General features: G+C 51.1%; 2 protein-coding genes across 7 annotated transcripts in view; both read right to left on the bottom strand.

The window, feature by feature from the left end:
• Positions 1–4,824: 4,824 nt before the first annotated feature.
• LOC108175439 (orphan sodium- and chloride-dependent neurotransmitter transporter NTT5) lies at positions 4,825–20,925 on the bottom strand. 2 transcript variants are annotated; one of them, XM_089318971.1, is made up of 14 exons: positions 20,171–20,925; positions 19,842–19,966; positions 15,079–15,184; positions 10,433–10,884; positions 9,983–10,140; positions 9,684–9,807; positions 9,349–9,524; positions 9,062–9,172; positions 8,676–8,917; positions 7,293–7,479; positions 6,774–6,975; positions 6,527–6,686; positions 5,350–5,512; positions 4,825–5,145 (listed from the first exon to the last, which is right to left on the bottom strand). In XM_089318971.1, exons 4-14 carry the CDS (start codon positions 10,854–10,856, stop codon positions 4,900–4,902), a joined length of 2,193 nt encoding a protein of 730 aa, XP_089175097.1. In that variant the 5' UTR covers positions 10,857–10,884; positions 15,079–15,184; positions 19,842–19,966; positions 20,171–20,925; the 3' UTR covers positions 4,825–4,899. The 2 variants fall into 2 exon arrangements, with proteins under 2 accessions (XP_089175097.1, XP_051696670.3); XM_051840710.3 differs by lacking the exon at positions 15,079–15,184.
• Positions 20,926–21,072: 147 nt separating this feature from the next.
• The window catches only part of SLC6A16 (solute carrier family 6 member 16), a 30,694-nt gene continuing 29,607 nt past the window's right edge, over positions 21,073–22,159 (bottom strand). For 4 of the 5 annotated variants that reach the window (XM_008253010.5, XM_070063088.2, XM_089318969.1 and 1 more), the window contains 2 exons: positions 21,848–22,010; positions 21,073–21,637 (listed from right to left, as the gene is read on the bottom strand). In XM_008253010.5, coding sequence (XP_008251232.4) covers positions 21,380–21,637; positions 21,848–22,010 — 421 coding nt within the window. In that variant the 3' untranslated portion in view covers positions 21,073–21,379. The remainder of the gene's footprint in view (positions 21,638–21,847; positions 22,011–22,159) is intronic. The other variant, XM_089318966.1, reaches the window with a different exon arrangement.

Below are 22,159 nucleotides of genomic sequence, written 5' to 3'. Positions count from 1 at the left end.
TGGAATGAGAGGTAAAGTCTAGGGGCCGGCACGGTGGATTAGAGGGTAAAACGGAATGCGAGGTAGAGTTTAGGTGCCAGCCCTGTGGATCAGTTCATGGACACGGAATGAGAGGTAAAGTCTAGGGGCCGGCACTGTGGATTAGTTCATGGACACGGAATGAGGTGTGTGCTATGTGTGCTGTGTGTGCTACGTGTGACCAGCCTTACACTGCAGGCTTCAGAGGATCCGTGCTCCTCAGTTATTGAGTGTGGGGTTTATATTGTGGCCCAATGTGTACATCTCCTTTTCCTTGCAATATTCTGATTAACAAAGCTAATTGCTGACCTTGAGACGACTCAGAATGGTTTCTCAACAGAAAAACAATGCTTGCTTTAGTAAAAATCCCGTGGGGTCCCCACTGTGGTGCAGCAGGCTGAATTGCCACCTGCCAAGCTAGCATCCTAGACTGGAGCACTGATGCGAGTCCCGGCGGCTCTAATACACCGGAAAGGCAGCAGAAGATGGCTCAAGTACTTGCCACCCATGTGAGAGACCTGGATGGAGCTCCTTATGTCTTGTGGTTCTTTTTGGCAACATTCACTCAAAATTTTTCTGTAGGAATTCTTTGAGGCCTTATAAATGATGTGTTTCCACAGAGATTTTTAAAAAAGATTTATTTGTTTAAAAGGCAGAGTAAGGTGGGAAGATGGAGAAGGAAGGAGAGAAGGAGAGAGGGAGGAGGGAGAGAGAGGAGGGAGGGAGGCAGCTCATGACAAGAGCCTCGGGTGATTACTGACATCATACTTAAGAGTGTCAATTGTTAAATCAACAACAGGAGCCACTGTGCACTTGCTCCCATGTAGGACGTCTGTCCTTAACGTGTTGTACTGTGAGAATTAGTGGTAAAACCAACCTTCAAACAGTACTTTATACTTCGTGTGTCTGTGTGGGTGCAAACTGTTGAAATCTTTACTCAGTATAGAAATGATCTTCTGTATATAAAGATAATTAAAAATGAATCTTAATAAAGAATGGGATGGGAGAAGGAGTAGGAGATGGGATGGTTTGCGCGTGGGAGGGTGATTATGGGGGGAAGAACCCCTATACTCCAAAAGTTTACTTTTGAAATTTATGTTTATTGCTGGCGCTGTGGCGCCGGCAGGCTAAAGCCCTGGCCTGAAGCGCCAGCATCCCATATGGGCACCGGCTCTAGTCCCGGCTGCTCCTCTTCCAATCCAGCTCTCTGCTATGGCCTGGGAAAGCAGTGGAAGATGGCCCAAGTCCTTGGGCCCCTGCACCCACGTGGGAGACCTGGAGGAAGCCTCTGGCTCCTGGCTTCGGATCAGCGCAGCTCCAGCCGTTGCAGCCATCTGGGGAATGAACCAGAGGATGGAAGACCCCTCTCTCTGTCTCTACCTCTCTAACTCTGTCTTTCAAATAAATAAAACAAATCTTTTTTAAAAAAAGAAATTTATATTTATTAAATAAAAGTTTTCTGTTAAAAAAGACTTATGTATTATTTGAAAGTCAGGGGCATTGTGCCATACTGTGTAAAGCTACCACCTGTGACACCAGCATCCCGTATGGGTGCCAGTTCAAGTCCCTGCTGTTCCACTTATGATCCAGCTCTCTGTTGATGGCCTGGGAAAACAGCAGATGGTCCAAGTGCTTGGGCCCTGCACCCACACGGGAGATCAGAAAGCAGTTCCAGGCTCCTGGCCTCGGCCTGGCCCAGCCCTGGCCTCTGCAGCCATCTGGGGAGTGAGCCAGTGGATGGAGGAGCTCTCTCTCTCTCTCCCTGTCTCTGTAACTCTCAAGATAAAGCACGTGCTTGCCTATCTGACACTAAGCTTGGAGTCCTCTTGACGATTACCCTGAACGTACCTAGCTACCTTCCTTCCTTCCTTCCTTCCTACCTTCCAACCAACCTACCTACCTTCCTTCCTTCCTTCCTTCCAACCAACCTTCCTTCCTTCCTCTCTCTCTCCTTTCTCTCTCTCTCTCTCTCTCTCTCTCTCTCTCTCTCTCTCTCTCTCTCTCTCTCTCTCCTTTCTCTTTCTCTCTTTCTCTCTCTCTCTTTCTCTCTCTCTCTCTCTTTCTCTCTTTCTCTCTTTCTCCAGGCAGAGTGGACAGTGAGAGAGAGAGACAGAGAGAAAGAAGGTCTTCCTTTTGCCGTTGGTTCACCCTCCAATGGCCGCTGTGGCTGGCGCACCGTGTTGATCCGAAGGCAGGAGCCAGGTGCTTCTCCTGGTCTCCCATGGGGTGCAGGGCCCAAGCACTTGGGCCATCCTCCACTGCACTCCCGGGCCACAGCAGAGAGCTGGCCTGGAAGAGGGGCAACCAGGACAGAATCCGGCACCCCAACCAGGACTAGAACCTGGTGTGCTGGTGCCGCAGGTGGAGGATTAGCCTATTGATCCACGGCGCAGGCTTTTTTTTTTTTTTTTTTTTTACCCTGAACTTTTCTGAGCTTTCTACATATCTGAGAAGATGGTTTCAATACACTTCATATTACATCTAGGGGTCGTAATAGGGTGAGTTTCATCTTATTTGATTGTCCTGTTGCCCCACATGAAGTCCTCTATGGGACTTCTAAGCTGCTCCTGCCAAATGCCTTGCCTCCAGGTTCTTGCACCACCTCAGTAAAAACACATGGAGCTGGAGCCGCGGCTCAATAGGCTAATCCTCCACCTAGCGGCGCTGGCACACCGGGTTCTAGTCCCGGTTGGGGCGCCAGATTCTGTCCCAGTTGCCCCTCTTCCAGGCCAGCTCTCTGCTGTGGCCTGGGAGTGCAGTGGAGGATGGCCCAAGTCCCTGGGCCCTGCACCCCATGGGAGACCAGGAGAAGCACCTGGCTCCTGCCTTCGGATCAGCGTGATGCGCCAGCTGCAGTGCACCGGCCGCGGCGGCCATTGGAGGGTGAACCAATGGCAAAGGAAGACCTTTCTCTCTGTCTCTCTCTCTCTCTCTCTCTCTCTCTCTCTCACTATCCACTCTGCCTGTCAAAAAAACAAAAAACAAACAAACAAACAAAAACAAACAAACAAAAAAAACACATGGAGACATGCAAGGTTCTAGGGCACTTGGTAAAGTGACCAGGCATTTCAAGTGTTCAGATACACAACAAGGGGGCCGGCGCTGTGGCACAGGTTAATCCTCCGCCTGCAGCACCGGCATTCCATATGGGTGCTGGTTCAGGACCTGGCTGCTCCTCTTCCAATCCAGCTCCCTGCTAAGGCACCTGGGAAAGCAGCAGACGATGGCCCAAGGAGTTGGGCCACTGCACCTGTGTGGGAGACTGGGAAGAAGCTCCTGGGTCCTGGCTTCAGCTCAGTGCAGCTCTGGCCATTGCGGCCATTTGTTGGAGTGAACCAACGGATGGAAAACCTTTCTCTCTGTCTCTCCCTCTCACTGTCTGTAACTCTATCTCTCAAATAAATAAATAAAATCTTTAAAAGATATACAAGAGAAACTCACCAATTAGCTGGTAGTTAGCCATTGTACCATAACCAATGAATCTGCTGCTGTTTGGTTTTTTTTTTTTTTTAATTTATTTGACAGAGTTATTCAGTGCCTTCCTGGGCCAAAGCAGAGAGCTAGCCTGGAAGAGGAGCAACTGGGATTAGAACCCAGCGCCCATATGGGATGCCAGCGCCACAGGCGGAGGATTAACCAAGTGAGCCATGGCGCTACCCCCGCTGCTGTTGCTTTTATTTTATTTTATTATTTTTTTATTTTTGACAGGCAGAGTGGACAGTGAGAGAGAGAGAGACAGAGAGAAAGGTCTTCCTTTTTGCCGTTGGTTCACTCTCCAATAGCTGCCGCGGCCGGCACGCTGCGGCTGGCGCACCACGCTGATCTGAAGCCAGGAGCCAGGTGCTTCTCCTGGTCTCCCATGGGGTGCAGGGCCCAAGCACTTGGGCCATCCCCCACTGCACTCCTGGGCCACAGCAGAGAGCTGGCCTGGAAGAGGGGCAACCGGGACAGAATCCGGCGCCCTGACCGGGACTAGAACCCGGTGTGCCGGCGCCGCTAGGTGGAGGATTAGCTTAGTGAGCCGCGGCGCCGGCTTGCTGTTGCTTTTAAAAAGATTTATTTATTTATTTATTTATTTATTTATTTATTTATTTTAGAGGTAGCGTTACAGAGAGAGGGAGAGACAGAGAGAAAGGTCTTCAAATGGCTGCAATGGCTGGAGCTGAGCCAATCTGAAGCCAGGAGCCAGGAGCTTCTTCCAGGTCTCCCACGCGGGTGCAGGGGCCCAAGGACTTGGGCATGTCCTATTGCAGAGAGCTGGCTCGGAAGAGGAGCAGCCGGAACACAAAGTGAGCACATATGGGATGTCAGCACCGCAGCACAGCGCCGGCCCTGCATCTGCTGGTTTTGGGGAAATCCCCTCCACCTGGCTCAGTCCACTTCCAGGAAGCAGCAGGCCCAGGAACCCCAGATTCCAGCACTTACATTTAATAGAACCAGTGAAGGCTAAACTGGGAGTCGGACACTTTTTTTTAATGACAAAAGTCAGGTTACACCAACCTGGTTTATTTGCCACCACCACTTCTGTGCTGGTATCAGAGGGACCGGACGGAGCACAGACCCGTCTGGGGGAAGGAAGCCTAGGAGAGTGGGATTGCCATCAGCCGGATACTGGGAGCCAGACAACACCATTATTATGGGTCTGAGGAGGAGGACCTTCCTGGTAGTCCCCAATGTAAAAAAAATACAAAGCACTCCGGCCTAGGAGAGCAGAAGGTCTTAGGTTCAGTTGCATCAGCAGCTGTCATTCCCTCTTCTAGTGGCAAGACGCCAGCCAGAGAGCTCTGCTTTGAGAAAGAGCCGAGGTTGTGCCAACTGAACCGAGTCTTTATTGTCAAGAGGAGCTACTCACATGGCAGGAAACTGGGTTTTTTTGGCTGGTTATTTATCCATTTTTTTAGCCTTTGAGATCTGCCTCTCCTTAAGCCGTGAGCCAGGTTTCTGTGAGGACTCTCTGGTTTCAGGCTTGAAGATGATGGTACTGCCACTTTGGGTCTTGGGGACCGGGAAAGCCACCTTCATGAGGATGTACAAGAAGTAGGCAGGGATGGGCAAGATGGTGGTGATGATGAGAACCACGAGCAGCACGTTGGCCCACCGTGGGTAGACCCGGATCACCTCGTCCGACTGTGGAGAAAGAGGACAGGAGATTTAGCATGCCCTGATTATGCGAACTGGAAGGCTGGGGAGGGTGGAGGTGGGAGATGAGCCAGGGCAAGGAATCTAGTATCTGAACCCCCAGGGAGCCAGCGAATAAGGTGACAGAGACCGTGAGGCAAGAGCAGGGTGAAGGGTCAGTTCCCCCCACCCCGGGGTCCTCGGGGGACTCACAGTGCTCGAGTCCCAGGCCACGTAGGTGATGCTTCTCACACAAAGGTGGATCAGCGTGGTCACAAACAGAATCAGCAGCACCACTGGGGACAGGCAGGACCACAGCCAGCGGTACACGGGGGAGAGGGCGTGGCCCAGCATGATGATCACGTCTGCAAGGAACCTGCAGGAAGGGCAGCGGAACCTTGGGAGACCCGTTCAGGACCCCGCCAGCCTGAGGGGACGGGGCCAGCCCAGGCCAGTGGAGGAGGGGGCCTTCAGCATTTCCGGAAGCTCTGCTCACCTCCACAGCCCCTCCACATCCACTCTTACTGCTTCTACTTTGTCCCCTTTCAATTTTGTCTCTGCCTCAGTCCCAGGATTGTTAGAGAAACACTTCCACCCCTTGCCCAGGGTCAAGGCCAAGTTCCTGAACTGCTTGTTTGCAGCCCATGCGCGCAGCCCTCTCTGATGCACCTTCGGAACCCACCACAAGTCCTCTGTCTGCAGTGCGCTGCTCCACTTTTCTCCCTCGCCTGACTTCCCCCTGCGCAGACTCTGCAGACACCCCGTCGTCTAAGACCCCTTGCCTAGCACTTAGTCCTTCTCTAAGTGACCACCTGTGTGCTGGAGGCCTCCAGCCTCTGCCACAGACCGGGCATCCTGCCTGGGGATGTGCTTACACCTGCTTCTGTGTTTGGACTCTGTACCCTGAGAGAACTCCAGGTGACATCCCAGAGTCCCTGGTACTCACCCTAAGACCCGCCTGGCACACAGGCAGCCCTAAGAAATAGGTGAGAATGAGTGAGTGCATGCGTGAGCGAACAGGCCAAGACCAGCACAGCCTGGGAGTGCCACCACCCTCGATCCTCAAGTGGGGCACCAATCACCTGAGGTCTTATTAAGATGCTGAAATCTGAAGGCCTGGGGTGGAGCCCGAGGGTCTGCTTTTCTAATAAGCTGCAGATGATGCCAGGGCTGCTGGCCCAGAAACCACATTTGAGAAGCAAGCGGTCCACGTCTCAGACGTCCACACTCCCCTGGAGAAGAGCAGGGCTCAGAGCCCCTTGGACTTGAGGTGGACTTCTCACTGTCGCTGAGTCCTGGGAGAGTAGTCAGAGCAAGGAAGGGACCAGCGCCCCCTAGGGACCCACACTCTATGGGTGCAACGCAGGAGCCTTTGGGCTTGGGACATCACCTCCTGGCCCCATAGATCCAGGCCATGGCCACGTTCTCCACGATGACAATGAAGAAGAGGGGCAGAGAGGCCCAGTAGTCATCCAGCAGGTTCACGAGGTAGCTGCCCGAAGGCCTCGCAAAGATGAGGCTGCCCAGGAACATCGACAGACAGACGCCCACTGGAGGGACACAGCAGGGTGGGTCGAGGTCAGAACTCGGGCCAGGCTGCGTGAGGACCCAGCCGGGTTAGGGTGTGGGCCGAGCACCTGTGAGCAGGTTGGTGTGCCTCCTGAGGGCAGAGAAGGTGTCCTGCAGGGGGGTGATGATGCCCTGCATGATCCCTATCATGGTGCTGAGCCCCAGGTTTGCCAGCATCAGGAAGATGATGATGGACCAGAAGGTGGGTCCAGAAAACACGGAGATGAGGTCAGTGAACGCCACGAAGGCCACGCCGGGCCCCCCCATAACCTGTGAACGAGAGAGAGCATGGTGGGACTCTGAGCTCCGAATGAGCCCCACGTTGCTCCCTCCCTGGCCTGGGAATGGCCCCGGAGCAGGGGCACGTCTTCCTACAGCAGTTGGGTCTAGCCTCCGTCACCTGAGCGCTCGGTGCGGGGCGGCCACAGCGCCTCACTGTGAGAGCACGTGCGCCTCCAGCACGGCTGCCAAGGTGCTACGAGGACTGCTTGCCTGGGCTCTACAGACAGCTGAGGGAGACAGCTGACGCTTCTGGCACACTGTGGGCTGAAGGGAACTCAAGGGCCCCGTCTCCAACCCTTACCCACCTCAGTCAATTGCCTAGTTAAGTTGCAAGTAGTCAAATGTTGTAGGACCTTATTTTTGATTTCCGTGGGGAGGCCCTGGATCCACTTCACGTAGATGGCGCTGGGATCCTGATACAGGCTATCTGGGGGCAGGGCCTCGGGAGGCAGGACCCCAGTAGCTACCAGCTTCACCACTGTGTCAGCATTCCTGGGGACAGGAGCAGAATCAGGTAAACCACTTGGTGTCTTAGGAGAACTTTGCCTTCCTCATGCTCGACCTGAGGGGGGGAGTTACCAGCCCCGTGGTTTTGATCTGGTTTAGGTGGAGCCCAAGCTGACACCCAGGCCTCCAGGATCCGAGAGTAAACTGTCTGCCACCTACTTTTTTTTTTTTAGACAGGCAGAGTGGACAGTGAGAGAGACAGAGAGAAAGGTCTTCCTTTGCCGTTGGTTCACCCTCCAATGGCCGCTGCGGCCGGCGCACCGCGCTGATCCGATGGCAGGAGCCAGGTGCTTCTCCTGGTCTCCCATGCGGGTGCAGGGCCCAAGCACTTGGGCCATCCTCCACTGCCCTCCCTGGCCACAGCAGAGAGCTGGCCTGGAAGAGGGGCAACCGGGACAGAATCCGGCGCCCCGACCGGGACTAGAACCCGGGGTGCCGGTGCCGCAAGGTGGAGGATTAGCCTAGTGAGCCGCGGCGCCGGCCATAAGTTTTTTATGATGGGAAACATCGGAGAGAATCCCAGTCGTGGGTATCTGTCAGGTTTGATTTCCTCCAGTTTCCTCTGTGAGGAAGCCGTCTCAGGCAGTCCAGGCAGTGAGCGCCTCTGAGTTTGTTATTATCTATTTAGTATCTGCTTCCTCACGACTGTGATTTTCCTAAGGGATGGTGGTCCAATGTGCCATTTTTCCAAAACTCAAAACAGGGGTTGGTAGAGAGGAGATGTTTTATAAGTATCTGATGACTACTTTTTAAAATGAATGCCAAAGGAGAAGAAAATGAGAAACAAATAGGCCATGAAGGCTCTGGTGGTATGGGTCTGTTCTGGTCTAACAGTTTAGCTGAAGGTATTCCACAGCTTTTCTATGGCTGTCCCCACATGAGAAGGGGGTGAACACACTTTTGGAGCCTCTGAGTCTGGGACTTCCCTAGTTTATGAAGGTGGCTGTGAAGGCACTGCAGAGATCAGGTGTTCCCAAGGTGCAGGAGGCGCCATTCTGAGGGCTGTGTATTGACTGAGCCAGCATCCCTGAGGAATGGGCTGAGACTGGAGTTCTGAGGGCTGTGTATTGACTGAGCCAGCATCCCTGAGACTGGGGCTCTGGGGCCGTCTCTGAGACTTTGCTTGTGATGGTTCTCTAAAAGGTCTCTGTGGCGATTTCCAAGTGAAAGACGGCACTCACTTCAGGTAACATTTCTTGGTGTCCACTGTGGCCAAGTGGCCCATGATGGCAAATACAACCAGAGTGGCAGTCATCGAGGCGGCCAGGTTGAGAAGGGCCACAGCAAAAGCATCCGTGACACAGTTGTTGGACCGAGGGATGTATGAGCTGATCGCGGTGAAGCTGCCAAAGCCAGGGCCTGTGGACAAGAACAGCTGGTTCCCTGTGCGGCGCCACACTTCCATGGAGTACAGGGCTGTTGCCTGGAAGGGAAAAGTGCCAGGCAAATGGGGCATAAAGGGAGGAGCGGCAAGCCCTGCTGGGGATGGCAGCGAAGACAGTGCGGGAGGGAGCAGGCAGACTACCTTCACACTGCGACACCCGTTTAAAGGACAAGCACTCCTCACCTTGGTCGCCAGCAAACTCTTGAGACCAAAGTAGGCGCCTTCCAGCAGCAGACTCCGGATAAGGAGGCAGAAGAGGATGATATAGGGGAGAAGCACTGAGACATACAGCATCTGCGGGGAAAGCGTGGTTCAGAAACAGTTCGGCGAGGGCAGAAGCTGGGGACAGGAACGTCGAAGGCTATGGGTGACAGAGGTCGGACTGCAAGGAACCCGACACGCATCAGTTAGCAGGGTACTAGGGCTCTGGACGGAAGACAGGCCATCAGATGAGTGAGGCAGCAGCTTACCTTCCCCGTTGATCTGAGCCCTTTGATCATGGAGATGCAGATAATTGACCAGGTCGCAAAGAGAGACAGGCTGAGATGCAAGACTGGCAGCCCACCCAACTCAATTTCATCTGCAGCCTTCAACATCTTCCGGTACCAGAAGTAAGTAGTGGAGGAGGTCCGCGTGCACTCAGGATCTGGGGTGAACCGGCCTTGGAGGAAACGGCAGACCAGGCCCCCCTTCTTCCACCCCGCGTCCCCATCTTACTGTCCATCCCACCTCTCTAAATAACCCTGTTCCTCTCTCACTCCTCTCCTTCATCTCCCACTTCCCGCCTTCTTCCTTCCCTTCTCACCCAGAGCACTGGAGTTCATTGTGGGGCACAATGCCCAAGGCAGTGGGGACTGGAAAGACTGAATCAGGTAGAAGAGACTCCAGGCCATGAGCACACTGTTGTACGACGCCACGATGACGCACACCTAGAGGTCGTCAAGAATTCTGGAGGCAGGCGAAAGCGGGCCAGCAGAGCGGTGGGTGTTGGCTTGAGGACTGGGGAACCGACTCCCGGAAGAGAACCCCTGGATCCACTCTGGGTCGGGGCTGTGCATGGGAGTGGGGTGTGAAGGACGGGCGTGGGAAGCCCGCACTCCTCACCGTGAAGCTGGCATAGCCCACACCACCGATCCAGGGGCTGATGACCTTCCACACGCCGATGCTGCCCTGACGCAGCCTCTGGCCGGCTGCCATCTCCAGGAAGAGCAGAGGCACCCCGACCAGGAACAGCATGAGGATGTAGATGATGAGGAAGCTGCCTGTGAGGGGACGTGGGAAGGCTCTGGGAACCTCGGGCTCAGGACCCGGGGAAGCGGATTCCCTCCTCACGGTCCCAGGTATCTACGCCCCCGCACCCCAACTCCTGGAAGACCCAGATACCTACTTTCTACTCCCCTGGCCTCTAGCCCTGCCCCTGCATGAGACTAGGTGTTCAGACACCCTGCCCCACCCCCCTCCCTGTGTATCTAAGAGGCCCTAGAGCATCCAGGAGAGGCCTCGGGCTCCTCACCGCCCCCCCATGGACCCATGAGTCTCGGCGCCCAGGCTCACCACCTCCGTTGTGGAAACACAGATAAGGAAAGCGCCAGATGGTGCCCAGGCCCACAGAGAAGCCCACCTGGGCCAAGAGGTACTCCATCTTATTGGCCCAGGACGGTCGCTCTACGGGGGCGTCCTCCTTGGACTCGGCCTTTTCCGCAGACTCCAGCACTTCTTCACTGTCTTGCTCAGACCAGACGTAGGAGGACAGGGTGTCCATGTCCTGTGTGTCCTCCTCCACATCCTCAGGGCGAAGCAGCTTCGCCCTCACGGGCAGGGGAGGCGAGTTGGCAGCGGACAGGGACTTGGACTGTGAGTGGACGAGCCTCTGGGGCCCCACATCCCGGGCCTCCACGCCTTCGCCAGCTACCTCGTCACTCTGGCTGGATGGCAGCCCACCACTCTCTGGGAGCGGGGCCTCATTCTTCGTTGACATCAAGGATTGCAGACTTCAGGTGTACAAGCTGAGGAGAGACATTGCCAATCGCACACAAACTCCTGAGGCCTCGCCAACCCAAGGATGTGTGGATGAGGCAGTGGGGTCCCCCCCCAGGGAAAAACACGCCTGCCTCTAGAAGATAAGCATTTAAAAGCAACACCATTTAAGATGATACCACAGGATGCAAAACACCTGGGAATAATTTTTAACAAAAGATGATCAAGACCTTTATACACAGACTATAAAAAAATTAAACCACAGCCGGCGCCGCGGCTACTAGGCTAATCCTCTGCCTGCGGTGCTGGCACACCGGGTTCTAGTCCTGGTTGGGGTGCTGGTTCTTTCCCGGTTGCCCCTCTTCCAGGCCAGCTCTCTGCTGTGGCCCGGGAGTGCAGTGGAGGATGGCACAAGTGCTTGGGCCCTGCACCCGCATGGGAGACCAGGAGAAGCACCTGGCTCCTGCCTTCGGATCGGCGCAGCGTGCCGGCTGCGGCGGCCATTGGAGGGTGAACCAACGGCAAAGGAAGACCTTTCTCTCTGTCTCTCTCTCTCACTGTCTAACTCTGCCTGTCAAAAAAAAAAAAAAAAATCACAGCAGAGGTTCTGTGGAAATGGACTCTAAAATTTGCATACAAAACAAAAGGCCTGGAATGGTTACTTCAGTCTTGATGGAGAAGAAAAAAATGTAAAGACTGAGTATAAAGTTACAGTAATTAAGCAAGCACAGCACAAGGATCTATAAGGCACAAAGAAATCAACGGAACGAAATTCACAGATGAGTACGGTAGCAGTGCTCACTGTGGCCATGTAAGCTCACGTTAAGGAATATCAACAACTGTGTCCCTTAGTCACACTAGCTGTGTACAAGCGCTCAGAGGCCCACGGTGGCCACACTGGAAGGGCAGATGCAGAGCACTTCCACCATCACAAAGAATTCTGCTGCACACCTCTGGGAGAGTGAAAACATGTACAAATATGAATCGATGTACAACAAATACGGCACTGCGGAGCTATAGAGGAAGGAAGTTCTTTCCAATAACTGGCCAGTTGCCATGACAACTGGGTATCGCTATAGAAATAAATGAAATCTGACCTCCTCAGCTTCACATATCAAAAACCTATTAAGCAGGCCGGCGCCGCGGCTCACTAGGCTAATCCTCCGCCTAGCGGCGCTGGCACACCGGGTTCTAGTCCCGGTCAGGGCGCCGGATTCTGTCCCGGTTGCCCCTCTTCCAGGCCAGCTCTCTGCTGTGGCCAGGGAGTGCAGTGGAGGATGGCCCAGGTGCTTGGGCCCTGCACCCCATGGGAGACCAGGAAAAGCACCTGGCTCCTGGCTCCTGCCATCGGATCAGCGCGGTGCGCCGGCCGCAACGCGCCGGCCGCGGCGGCCATTGGAGGGTGAACCAACGGCAAAAGGAAGACCTTTCTCTCTGTCTCTCTCTCTCACTGTCCACTCTGCCTGTCAAAAAAAAAAAAAAAAAAAAAGTTTATGGGAAAAGTGGAATTAAAAGATAAGTCTATAAAACAAACAAAAAAAAAAACCTATTAAGCAGAGCAAATGAAACAATCAAATTTTTTAAACCAAAAACCCACGACAGTATTTTCATGGCTTGAAGTAGGAAAAGATTTCTAAAACAGAATATAAAAAACACCAATGATAAGGGAAAAGTTTGACAAATTGGCCAAAATTAAAAATAGGAATCTGTGTCAATAAAAATTACCTTAACTGGGGGCTTGGCATCGTGGCATAGCAGGTTATGCCGCAGCCAACTATGCTGGCATCCCATATGGGCACCGATCTTCCAATCCTGCTCCCGCTAATGCGCCTGGGAAAAGCAGTGCAAGATGATCCAAGTGTCTGGGCCCCTGTCACCCACGTGGGAGACCTGGTTGAAACTCCTGGCTCAGGCCTGGCCCAGCCCTGATCATTGTGGCCATTTGGGGAGTGAACTAGCAGACAAAAGATTCTCTCTCGCTCTCTCTCTTCCTTTCTCTAATCTTTCAATTAAAAAAAAGTTGCCTTAATATGGGGCTGGCGCTGTGATATAGCAAGTAAAGCCACCACCTGCAGTGCTGGCATCCCATATGGACGCCTGTTCGAGTCCTGGCTGCTCCACTTCCCATTAAGCTCTCTGCTATGGCCTATGAAAGCAGTAGAAGATGGCCCAAGTCCTTGGGCCCCTGCCCCGATGTGGGAGACTCAGAAGAAGCTCCTGGCTCCTGGCTTCGGATCACACAGCTCCAGCCATTGCAGCCAATTGGGGAGTGAACCAGCAGATGGAAGATATCTCTCTCTCTCTCTCTCTCTCTCTCTCTCTGCCTCTCCTACTCTCTCTGTGTAACTCTTTCAAACAAATAAATAAATCTTAAAAAAATTTTTTTTTAAAAAAGTTGCCCTTAAGAGAGTGACAAGACATAAAATAGTGTAAAATATTTGCAACATGCATGGTAGACAGAACAATACCCGTCACATGGGAGACCTGGATGGAGTTCCAGGTGCCTGACTTCTGCCTGGACCAGCACTGACCCTGCATTTGGTAGTGAACCAACAGATGGAAGATAGCTCTCCCTGTGTGAGTTTCTCTCAGTCTCTCTGTAACTCTTCCAAAGAAAGAAAATAAATCTCTCCCCCCAAAAAGGATCAATACACCAAGAAATAACAACCCTGAAGGCCTATGCGTATAATAACAGAGTTCCAAACATATGAAGTAGAAACTGATAGAACTGATAGGAGAAATAAAGAATCTACAAATATGCTTTAAAATTTCAACAATAACACTGATAATAGCAAATGTGGCAAAATACAGAGCAACTGGACCTGTTGTACAGTACAAAATGGTACAGCCATTGGAAAACAGTCTGAAAATTTCTTAAATAATAAAAATGCCCCATATAGCCTAACAATATGGCTGCTAGGTAATTATCCAGGAGATTTTGTTCACAAAAACCTGTATGTGAGTTTATTTTTATTTATTTTATTTTATTTTAATTTATTTTTGACAGGCAGAGTGGACAGTGAGAGAGAGACAAAGAGAAAGGTCTTCCTTTGCTGTTGGTTCACCCTCCAATGGCCGCCGCGGCCGGTGCATTGTGCTGATCCGAAGGCAGGAGCCAGGTGCTTCTCCTGGTCTCCCATGGGGTGCAGGGCCCAAGCACCTGGGCCATCCTCCACTGCACTCCCGGGCCACAGCAGAGAGCTGGCCTGGAAGAGGGGCAACCGGGACAGAATCCGGTGCCCTGACCGGGACTAGAACCTGGTGTGCCGGCACCACAAGGCGGAGGATTAGCCTGTTGAGCCGTGGTGCTGGCCAAAAACCTGTATATGAGTTTATTCACAATTACCATAACTGGAAAAAAATCTAAGTGTTCTTAAGCTGGTGAATAGTGAAAGTGTGCTTCATCTATGGAATGCAATGTTACTCATTAATAAAAAGGAACAAAAACTATTGATACATTTTTTTTTTTTTTTGCAGGCAGAGTTAGACAGTGAGAGAGAGAGAAAGACAGAGAGAAAGGTCTTCCTTTTTCCGTTGGTTCACCCCCCAAATGGCTGCTACAGCTGGCGCCCTGTGCCAGTCTGAAGCCAGGAGCCAGGTGCTTCCTCTTGGTCTCCCATGGGGTGCAGGGCCCAAGTACTTGGGCCATCCTCCACTGCACTCCCTGGCCACAGCAGAGAGCTGGCCTGGAAGAGGGGCAACCGGGACAGAATCCGGCGCCCCGACCGGGACCAGAACCCTGTGTGCTGGCACCACTAGGTGGAGGATTAGCCTATTGAGCCACGGCGCTGGCGGGATCTCAATCTCAATCTTGCTATCAGGAGAGAGATCTCCAAAAGCAGGCAAAGCCATTATAGCAATATATATAGAAGTGATGCCCTTAAAAGGACAGCCACGACCTCTGGAGAGGCAGGAAGTAATAGCGGCAGAGGTGCACACAGGGAGACCTGTGAGAGCTACTATGTGCTAAGCCTTGACCACGGTGGTGGTGACAGCGATGTCTGAATTGTCTGTGGGTCAGACAGGCCCCAGGGAAGGTAGCCTGGCTTCCATGCATTAGCAGACACAGCGGTTTCTGAAATCAGAAGGGCCTAGATTAGGCTCAGCTCTCCCATGTCAGAGAACTGTGGGTGCTATCAGGGAGAACGTACACATTATCCTCTGAGGTCTCCCCGTTCAGACACCTCCTGCCATTGGCACACACGAGACCAGGCTGTGCTTACCAGAGAAGCAGCGACCACCGAGAGACGGACTGTAGTCACGCCCACAGTAAGGCTGGAGATGATTATCCCCTGTTTTCTTATGTATTTCCTCCCATGGAGACTTGGGCTGGTAAAAGGGAGGGATCTTACATTAGAGGAGCTGGGATTAGAAACACAGACTGGGAAAGAGGGAATGAGTCAAAGGGGAAGGAATGAGGAGAGACGAGTCCTCGCTTTCTCCACTTCGAGCTCCTCGAGTCGCCACGTCCAGGAACGGGAGTGAGGAAGCTTTGACTCGATGAGGCTGAGGGTTTAAAATGGATGTCACGTTGGAGTTTCCGTGAATGGAAAGGAGCAGGAATTAAGGGATCAGGAATCCAGCAAAAAGAAAGAGGTTTTTTTAGGGAAAAATAAAACTGTTCCATGTTTATGCCCTACCACTTCAGACTATTAAAAATGTTGTTTTTCAATCAAGGGGAAAACAACACATGAAGTAGACATTTCTCACGTGCAAGTTGAAAACTGCCTTAAATCTTTAAAGTACCATTTAGGGGTTATTGCTTTCATAGCAAATATTTGATGCCTCTTGGGCCTGGGAAAGCATATATGAAACTGTTCCAGGTGTTATGGATACAGCAGTGAACAAAGAAAAATCCTGCTTTATTGATGGTTACCTTCCCTTAAAATATATATTCTAGTAACTTAAAGCATCTTACATAGTGGGGAATATTTGAGTGTGTAATAGCTGTATAAAATCTGAATAAATGGGGCTGGCGTTGTGGTGTGATGGTTAAGCCGCTGCCTGCGGTGCTGGCATCCCATAAGGGCGCCAGTTCTAGTCCCGGCTGCTCTTCCAATCCAGCTCTCTGCTTTGGCCTGGGAAAGCAGTGGAAGATGGCCCAAGTGTCTGGGCCCCTGCACCCATGTTCATGAACCAGAGGAAGCTCCTGGCTTCGGATGGGCCCAGCTCTGCCTGTTGTGGCCATCTGGGGAGTGAACCAGCAGATGGAAGACCTCTCTCTCTGTCTCTCACTCTTTCTGTTTGGAAATCTCTCAAATACATTAATAAATAAAATCTTTAAAAAATTTTTAAAAGATCTGAATAAATGTGCAGATTTAGAAAAAGATAATAAAATCTCAACACACTAACGTTTACTATATCTAATAGGTCTTAGGGTGATTCTAATGCACAAATTTACTTTCCCAGCAAATCCGTGGAACTGCTTCCACACCCCCGTCTGATAGACAAGGAAACTAAGGCTAAGGAAATCCAGTGACTTGCTGAGGGCCACAGAACTACCCAAAGATCTGATATATTCAAACTCAGATTTTTCTGTCTCTAAACACCCGTGTTCCTCCCAACAGGGAGCAAATCCCCTCAGGTCAGAGATGACAACCACAGTCCCTCAGTGGGCGGGTCTGAGGTTAGTTACTCTTGCTGCCCGACAGACCCCTAAATCAGCAAGAGGATATAAGGGCATTTCCATCTTCAATTCCTACAATCCTACCATGTTAGACTCTTTTCTTTTTTCTTTTTTTGACAGGCAGAGTGGACAGTGAGAGAGAGAGACAGAGAGAAAGGTCTTCCTTTGCCGTTGGTTCACCCTCCAATGGCCGCCGCGGCCGGCGCGCTGCGGCCGGCACACCGCGCTGATCCGATGGCAGGAGCCAGGTGCTTCTCCCGGTCTCCCATGGGGTGCAGGGCCCAAGCACTTGGGCCATCCTCCACTGCACTCCCTGGCCACAGCAGAGAGCTGGCCTGGAAGAGGGGCAACCGGGACAGAATCCGGCGCCCCGACCGGGACTAGAACCCGGTGTGCCGGCGCCGCAAGGTGGAGGATTAGCCTAGAGAGCCGCGGCGCCGGTCCAATGTTAGACTTAACCTACATTTGCCTGTCTGGGCTCTAGGCTCACCAGTGTTAAAACTCTACCTCAACTCTTTATAGAAACGTGGATGGACAACCAGGTTTGGGGAAGAAAAAACTGTTAAAGACAATTGAGTTCAGTCTTGGAAATGGTGAGGGTGAGGGCTTATGGGTATCAACTTCTATCAAGTGCTAAGACCATACATTAGAGGAAAAAAGATATAAGTGTAAAATCCAGGAGGCTAAGTATAATCCTTATGGTACAAACTCAAATATTTAAAAAATGGGTGAATTTATGATGTACTTTACCTTAGGGGGAAATGATTACTTAGCCTTATTTATTGAAAAGGCTCAGAAACAATGACTAATGGCATGACAATGAATGTAGCTAGCATACAATTGTGATCTTCAACTATCATTTTCCACTAAAAGACCAGATATCTTTGGAGAAATAGCTAATTTCCATCTTTGGGTACGAAATGTACAAGTTAATCCTGGAGCACAGTCATATCAGAAAGCAAGAAAAGGCCACTGGAATCTTATCACAAGGACTGAGGCGTCAGAGAGACACTAGAGGTCAAAGGTGAGATTATTTGAGTATCAATAAGAATAGCTATAATGGACCAAAACACATGAAATATATTTAAATCTATGAATTCATAAAAATCCTAAAGGAGAAAAATCTCAATGGTCACATCTGAATATTAGGCAACAAACTCATTTATCTGAACTGGTGACTAAAAGGAAAGAATCAACATGGAATCTGCCTTTCCTGCACAGAATGTGCCAGGATGAGAAGAGTCTGCAAGTATTCCAGCTAACAGAGAAACAAGGACTGATAAACCTAGAGTACCACCGTTTTGTGACCTCTCATGCACATGTGGGTGTGGACGATGCTCACCAGTGGCTGCTACCATCACAAGTAGACAGCCAAACATTGCCTTCCTCCCAACACAGGTACAAAACACACTCAGGAAGTGTTCTTGTCAGAGCATGAGACCGAAACTGATCAACTTCTCACTTTAATGAACAATTTGGAAGAAATATAGGGGACAGAATAATATGCTAAATGACACCACAGGAAGTGATCAGCAAAATCTAGGTAGTTGGAAATTTTACAGGACAACATAGTTTTATCAACAAATACATTGCAAGTGGGGGGGTATGTGAGATGTAGCAATGAATTGCAACATATGCATTTTATTTGGATGCTGATTTCAAACTTTTTAAAAAATTTTTTGAAATTGATTTATTTGACAGATAGTTAGACAGTGAGGGAGAGACAGAGAGGATACTTTTTTTGTTTTTTTTTAATGAGACATTTGGGGCAGATGTTGTGGTACAGTGGGTTAAGCTACCACTTGGGATGCCCATATCCCATATCAGAGTGCCTGGCGTGAAGTTCTGCCTCCACTTCCAATCTAGCTTCCTGGGAAGCAGATGATGGCCCAAGTGCTTGGGACACTGCCACCCACGCAGGAGACCCAGATGGAGTTCCCGACGCCTAGCCTCAGCCTAGTTCAACCCTGGCTGTTGCAGCTATCTGGGGAGTGAAGCAGTGGATGGAAGATTATTCAGCAACAAAAAGAAATGCAGTAGTGCTTCACCCTATGGCATGAATGAATTTCAAAAACATTAACCTAAACCAAAGAAGCTGGCCATATAGAGCTACATATTGTATTGTATCTATTTGTATGAAATGTCCAAAATAGACAAATGCATATAGAGATAGAAAGTATATCAGTGATTGCCTAAAGTTGGAGGTGGTGGTGGTGGTGGCTGGGAAAGTGGGAGGTGGTGGCTAAGGGTGAGGGGTTTCTTTTTAGGGTAATAAAATGTAATAAAATTGACTGTAGGGAAGAACGCACAATTCTGTGGATATAGTAAATGCTGTTGAAATATATCCTTAAATTGGGCAATTTTATGCTATGTGAATTACATGTCAATAAAGCTGTTTTAAAAAGATAAAGCTACCAGGAAAAATATATGGGGGCAGGCACTGTGGTGTAGTAGGTAAAGCTGCTGCCTGCAGTACCGGCATCCCATATGGGCGCTGGTTCGAGTCCCTACTGTTCCACTTCCGATCCAGCTCTCTGCTATGGCCTGGGAAAGCAGTGGAGGGTAGTCCAAGTCCTTGGGCCCCTTCACCCTCGTGGGAGACCTGGAGGAGGCTCCTGGCTCCTGGCTTCGGATTGGCCCATCTCCGGCCAATTGGAGAGTGAACCAGCGGATGGAAGACCTCTCTCTCTCTCTCTCTCTCCCTGTCTCTCCTTCTCTCTGTGTGTAACTCTTTCAAAGTAAATAAACAAATCTTAAAAAAAAATGAGACAACCAGGGAAACCTGAATACTGAGTGGATATTTGATGACATTAGATAATTACTGCTATTTGTTCTAGTTTGATAGTAGCTTTGTAGTTGTTTTTAAAGAGATTATCTTTTTTGGAGATATGTGCTGGCATATCTCAGATTAAATGATAAATTTGGGATTAGCTTCTAAATAAGTGGGAGGAGGAAAGATGAAAACAGATTGATCATGACATTGGTCATTACTGAAGGGGGGTGATGAGTATATAGTAATTAGTGTGTTACTCTTTTGTATAAATTTTAAATTTTCCAAAATAAAAGATCTAGAAGACAGAAGACAGCGCTCTTTGTCAGGCGGTACCCCTGCCTCACTGTATGAACCACTCTTCCTCCCAGGTCTGCTCAGGGATCAGGGGGCGACAACAGCTCTACCTCACACCATTCTTGTGAGGAATAGGGTAAAGAAGCCCCACCAAGGAACTGGGCTCCATTCTGTTTAACAAGGCCAGCGAGTCCCAGCAGCAGGGAGAAAAAGGCTCGGATCACACAGGCTGGTGCAGGAAGCCCGACTGCGGACAGCGCAAGGACCTTCAGCGTAATCGGAGAAATACTTACACAGGGAGTCCGTCTTCCTACTGCTCCATAAGGGCCTCCCACCGCAGCAGTGGGGGATGTTCCCGATTCAAACAACCTTGCGGTTAGGAGCCGAAGGACGTTCGACCAGCGGCCTGGGAGGAAAGCTGAGAGGGACACGCCAAGGTCTTCATCCCGCCTCCGTAAGTTTACCTGGTAACCCCCCATGTTTCCATCCCCTCCCCAGTTCCACCCCCAAAGCTGGAACTGGTGGGAGGGAAGAGGGCAGAGAGGATGAGCCCTTGGGTTCCCCAAAGTAAAGAGGCTGGGCACCCAGACCATTTGATCACGTCTCTCCGTCCCCACCTTACCTGACTCACAAGCACCAGTCTTCGAGCCGAGCCGGCCGATCGTTTGGATTCGGGTGAGAGGAGCGAGGGGGCGGGGCCGCAAGCGTGCAGGAACCAATGGGTGGCGATCTGGGGGTTCACGCCTCCTCCAGCCCGCCTATCCTCAAGCTTGGAGAATCGTGGTTTCAGAGGCCGAGACTGCGGACACCCGGCTGTTTCCATTTATTAGCCCGCCTCATGTCCCCCTCACCAGCGGTTGGGGGATATCTTCCTTCCTCAACACAGAACTCACTCATGGGTCCTAAGCAGTCCAAAATCCCATTACCTCTGAGCATCCCTATCTCCTGAATCTGGCAATCTCAACCACCTCCACTACAGCCCCTACCCTCAACCATTAGCTGACTGGCCCCGACCTCCTCTGGGAAAGCACTGTGGCTTATTTATGGAGTCACCCCTAACACAAGTTCCAAGAAATCCGCATCATTGTCTGCACCAAGTAGTCTGCTTAGTCCTGTGTAAGGCCAATGATGTTTCTTACTAAGCGGCTGTGGGCCCCCTGGTGGCTTGAGCCATATAACTTGGTAGTTCCCCAAACTGGCTGTGCACTGATTTACAAATACCCTTGTCCACAACGCAGCGTTTGAACCACTGGTGCAACCTCTTTTTAAATTTTTGATACCTTTTAGATCTCTGATGGGATTGGCGTGCCTCAGTGGAAAGCACATTAGGCCCTTTCCAGCTGTGTTGGAGCCACCAGTTTCTAGGCTTCCCTGGTCAGAGTCAGTCCTGGGGCGAGGCGGTGCGAGTGATCTAGCGTTTGAACTTGCCCTGGCAAGGGCAGGGCAGGGCCTCAGGGCTAGACTTTTGACTGGAGGAAGACGGAAGTCTTGTGAAGTCTACAGAAAAGATCTTGCACTCAGTGCTTGGAGTCCCAGTGGGTTGATTTATTGACAGCAGTACTCCTCCTCCAGCTCCAGGCCAGGCATCATCAATAGCACATATGACTTGTGTGTGTGTGTACTGAAGTAAGGGACTGGGAAGACACAGTGACAGTGGTAACTGGGGAAGGCAGAGCCCAGGAGGGGACTTCAAAACCAGACTCCACTGGCCACCCAAACAATTCCCCTCCCTTTGGGAATACCAGTGATTCTGGATCTAGGGACACCACCGGCTGGAAGCTGACACGGAGTCAGACCTCTTGAGGGGTGTGTGTTGAATGAAGTTAGGAAGTCACACAGCAGGTTGATCAGCCTTTGCTTTATCTTGCAGAATCTCTGCCTTTTGGACCTCCTGACCGGGCATTATCCGGTTACTTGGGAGGAGGGAACTGGAGGTTACTGCCTGCTTGTCCTCCATCTTAGACCTGAAGGGGATCTTGTTGATGAGGCAGTAGACGAAGTATGCAGGGATGGGGGAGATTGCAGCGAGCCAGAGGATGATCATCGAGACCAGTGCCCACGACGGGTATCGTCGAATCACCTCTTTTGACTGCAAAGAGATGGGAAACGGGTTCAGAGGGTCAAAGTTCCGAAGGAGAAGAGGAAGGATGTGGAAGGGCGAGGTGGGAGGAGAACGGGGACACAAGACTAAGTCTTCAGGGATTCAGAGAACGAAATCACCAGATTCTCCAGTCAAGAGTGGACTGAAAGGTCTGGGCTCCGCTCCAAGGGCTTCTGGGATTTGCAGAGGGAAGCTCACACTGCTCGAGTCCCAGGCCACGTAGGTGAGGTTCTTCATAGCAAGACGAACTACAGTTACCACAAGCATGACTAGCAACATAACCGGACACAGACTGCACCATAGCCAGCCATAGATGGGGGAGATGGGATGGCCCAACAGGATCGTAAGGTCTTCAAGGAACCTGGGGAAGGGACATGAGTGTGAGAGGCCCATCAGGGCCTTACCCAGCCTTGAGGGCAGGGACAGCCCACCCTTAGTATCTTCAATATCCTATTACACCTCTACTCATCTGCATCACTTCAAGTCTCACCCTCTCGTATCTTCTCCCTA

Source organism: Oryctolagus cuniculus, chromosome 18 (assembly GCF_051225735.1).
Source record: "Oryctolagus cuniculus isolate XC-2025 breed Fujian yellow rabbit chromosome 18, ASM5122573v1, whole genome shotgun sequence".
Taxonomy (NCBI): Eukaryota; Metazoa; Chordata; class Mammalia; order Lagomorpha; family Leporidae; genus Oryctolagus; species Oryctolagus cuniculus.
Note: the sequence above shows the minus strand (reverse complement) of the source record. Positions and strands in the feature narration are given on the sequence as shown.

Excerpts from the sequence above, each read along its gene's own strand:
- LOC108175439 (XM_089318971.1), bottom strand. The coding sequence starts at position 10,856 with ATGTCAACGAAGAATGAGGCCCCGCTCCCAGAGAGTGGTGGGCTGCCA. Across the intron at positions 9,525-9,683 it reads AATGAACTCCAGTGCTCTGG|ATCCTGAGTGCACGCGGACC; the intron begins GTGAGAAGGGAA and ends GGTTCACCCCAG. Across the intron at positions 7,480-8,675 it reads ACCAAGAAATGTTACCTGAA|GAATGCTGACACAGTGGTGA; the intron begins GTGAGTGCCGTC and ends TCCTGTCCCCAG.